The 2,098-nt window shown below is 51.0% G+C and overlaps 1 protein-coding gene across 1 annotated transcript in view; it reads right to left on the bottom strand.

Moving 5' to 3' along the window:
• Nucleotides 1-2,098, bottom strand: part of C2CD2 (C2 calcium-dependent domain containing 2) — an 82,204-nt gene that overhangs the window by 25,655 nt on the left and 54,451 nt on the right. Inside the window, exons 8-9 of the mRNA XM_012002613.1 lie at nucleotides 1,522-1,645; nucleotides 405-441 (exon numbers count right to left, since the gene is read on the bottom strand). Coding sequence (XP_011858003.1) covers nucleotides 405-441; nucleotides 1,522-1,645 — 161 coding nt within the window. The remainder of the gene's footprint in view (nucleotides 1-404; nucleotides 442-1,521; nucleotides 1,646-2,098) is intronic.

Here is a 2,098-nt window from a genome sequence, read left to right as displayed (position 1 = left end):
GGCATTATTTTTATTTTTTAAATTGCATGAAGACATTGTATGCATAGAAAAAAAGGCTAAATTAAATGGCTAAGGTCGAGGCTTACCCACTTCAGAGACTGGGAATTCTTTCATTTTCCATTTTCAAATGCTCATAGCACTAACCTTTATTGGAGTTAAAGAATTTTTCCTACATTTGATATCAACAGCCCTGGGCTGACCCCAAGTGCCTCGCCCCCTTCGTCAGTGCTGGCCACAGGCATGGGCTCCCAGGGGGACCCTCCCCGAGAGGCAGCACCATTATATACAGAGGCATGGTCCCCACTTTTAGACAAGACTAACGGTTTGCCAAAGCCTGAACATCAGTTCATGTTGACTCCTAAATTTGGAAATATACCTCACAGAGTTCCCATTTCCCAACTTACACCAGACAGGTGCGGTACCTGATACTAGCCGGGGTATCTGATCCAGGTAGTAGGACATGTCCCTAGTGAACAGCTGTTTCTGCTTTGAGACAACGCTTCTCCCTGCAGCACCAGGTCCCTAACACACTGTGGAATCAGTAATTGCTAGAATGTGTGGACGCTGGACCATGCCGCAGCAGGGTGAAGCAGCCTCCAGACGTTCGCCACTGAGCTTTCACAGTCACTCTTCAAGAGAAGACTCAGACCCAGACGTGGGGACATCCAGCAGAGGGAGGCACAGGGCCTGGCCTCAGGGCAGGTGCGTGTGGGAGCTGGGACCCCAACCCTGACTGACCGAGTCCAGCGAGCCCACTTTTAGTCACTAAGCAGTACAGGCTGAAAGAAAGGGCAACATGCAGGCACTTTTACAAAAAAAAAAAATCCTCGACAGCTAGCTCTGCACAGTCTCAGCTGCCAGATGTGGCCCACTTGTGCTTTTGGAACTGGAGGAAGTCCCTCGCAAATAAAGATAAGTCACCTTTAACACACTCAGGCAATACAATTCACTCCTGTTCTTGGCAAAACGGAGTTGCAGAGTAAAGAGGTGCCCTGTCTCGAGTGACTCTGTGTCTGGGGCCTCAACAATGATTCAGAACCACCCAGAAGGGGTTATCCGTTCTGTGTTGCTTGTCTTGGCTCCAACAGCAGCTATGGTCTCCCAGCATGGGAGTCCCGAGTGTGGCCGAAGTCATCTGATGCTCATCAACTCCCTACATCCCCCTTCACCCACTTTCTAAGAAAGCAGAAGCTTAACACATACATACGGGTTCAACAGTTTAAAAATAATAAAAGGAAAGAAAAGATAAAAAAGACAGGACAATTCCAGACAAATGAAAAAGGCCAAATCAATTATATTCCTTTCTCCCCTCGGCCTTCACACGTGCAGAAACAGGATTGGATTTTTTACCATCTCTTGTTCCCATTACATTTTCAGGTGCTTTCTGCAACCATGGCAGGGCTCCCGCTGCACCGCCACAGGAGGATGCCACCAGAGAATCCAAGCCCCCCCGGAGCCCCTGACTCTGCTCAGGGGCAGGAACAGCCCCTCCAGGCAGGCCAGGCTCCCACTGTCACCCACCTGAGGCACCAGGCTCGCTGAACAGCAAGGCGCCGATGTTCCTCACCAGTAGCTTTAGCTCGTGAGCCCTTGGAGGTTTCGGAGGACAGGATTCCTGAGCAGTAGAGGGGGCACACTGTAAGTTCTGAAAAAATAAAAAGCACTTTATTTTTGGTCTTCATGGGGAGACTGAGGACCAAGGAAGTAGCCACTGGACTCCTGTTATGGGGGGTGGTGGCAGTGGGGTATCTACAGGAAAACCTGCATGGGGAATCCGAGCTCTGGGGTCTGCTCTGGGGCGCCAGTGAGCCATCGCCATCCTCCTGCCTGGGAGCATTTTCTATCCTAAATACAGCAAGCACAAGTAGCAATGCATTCATCCACAGACAGGGTTCCCAAAACTTACCACAGGGGAAGATGGAGCTCGCTTTGCCATGGGTCTAAACTATCTGACCCGGGCAGGTGCTTAAGAGTGTGAGGACCTCTTCTGCCGGCTGCAGGCACTCACGGCCTGCTAGCACAGAGCAGGACACCAGCCAGATGGGAACGGCCAGGGCCGTCAGCCCACACCCATTTCCCACCTCCACACAGAGTACAA

This window comes from Mandrillus leucophaeus, unplaced genomic scaffold, assembly GCF_000951045.1.
Source record: "Mandrillus leucophaeus isolate KB7577 unplaced genomic scaffold, Mleu.le_1.0 Scaffold69, whole genome shotgun sequence".
Taxonomy (NCBI): domain Eukaryota; kingdom Metazoa; phylum Chordata; class Mammalia; order Primates; family Cercopithecidae; genus Mandrillus; species Mandrillus leucophaeus.
Note: the sequence above shows the minus strand (reverse complement) of the source record. Positions and strands in the feature narration are given on the sequence as shown.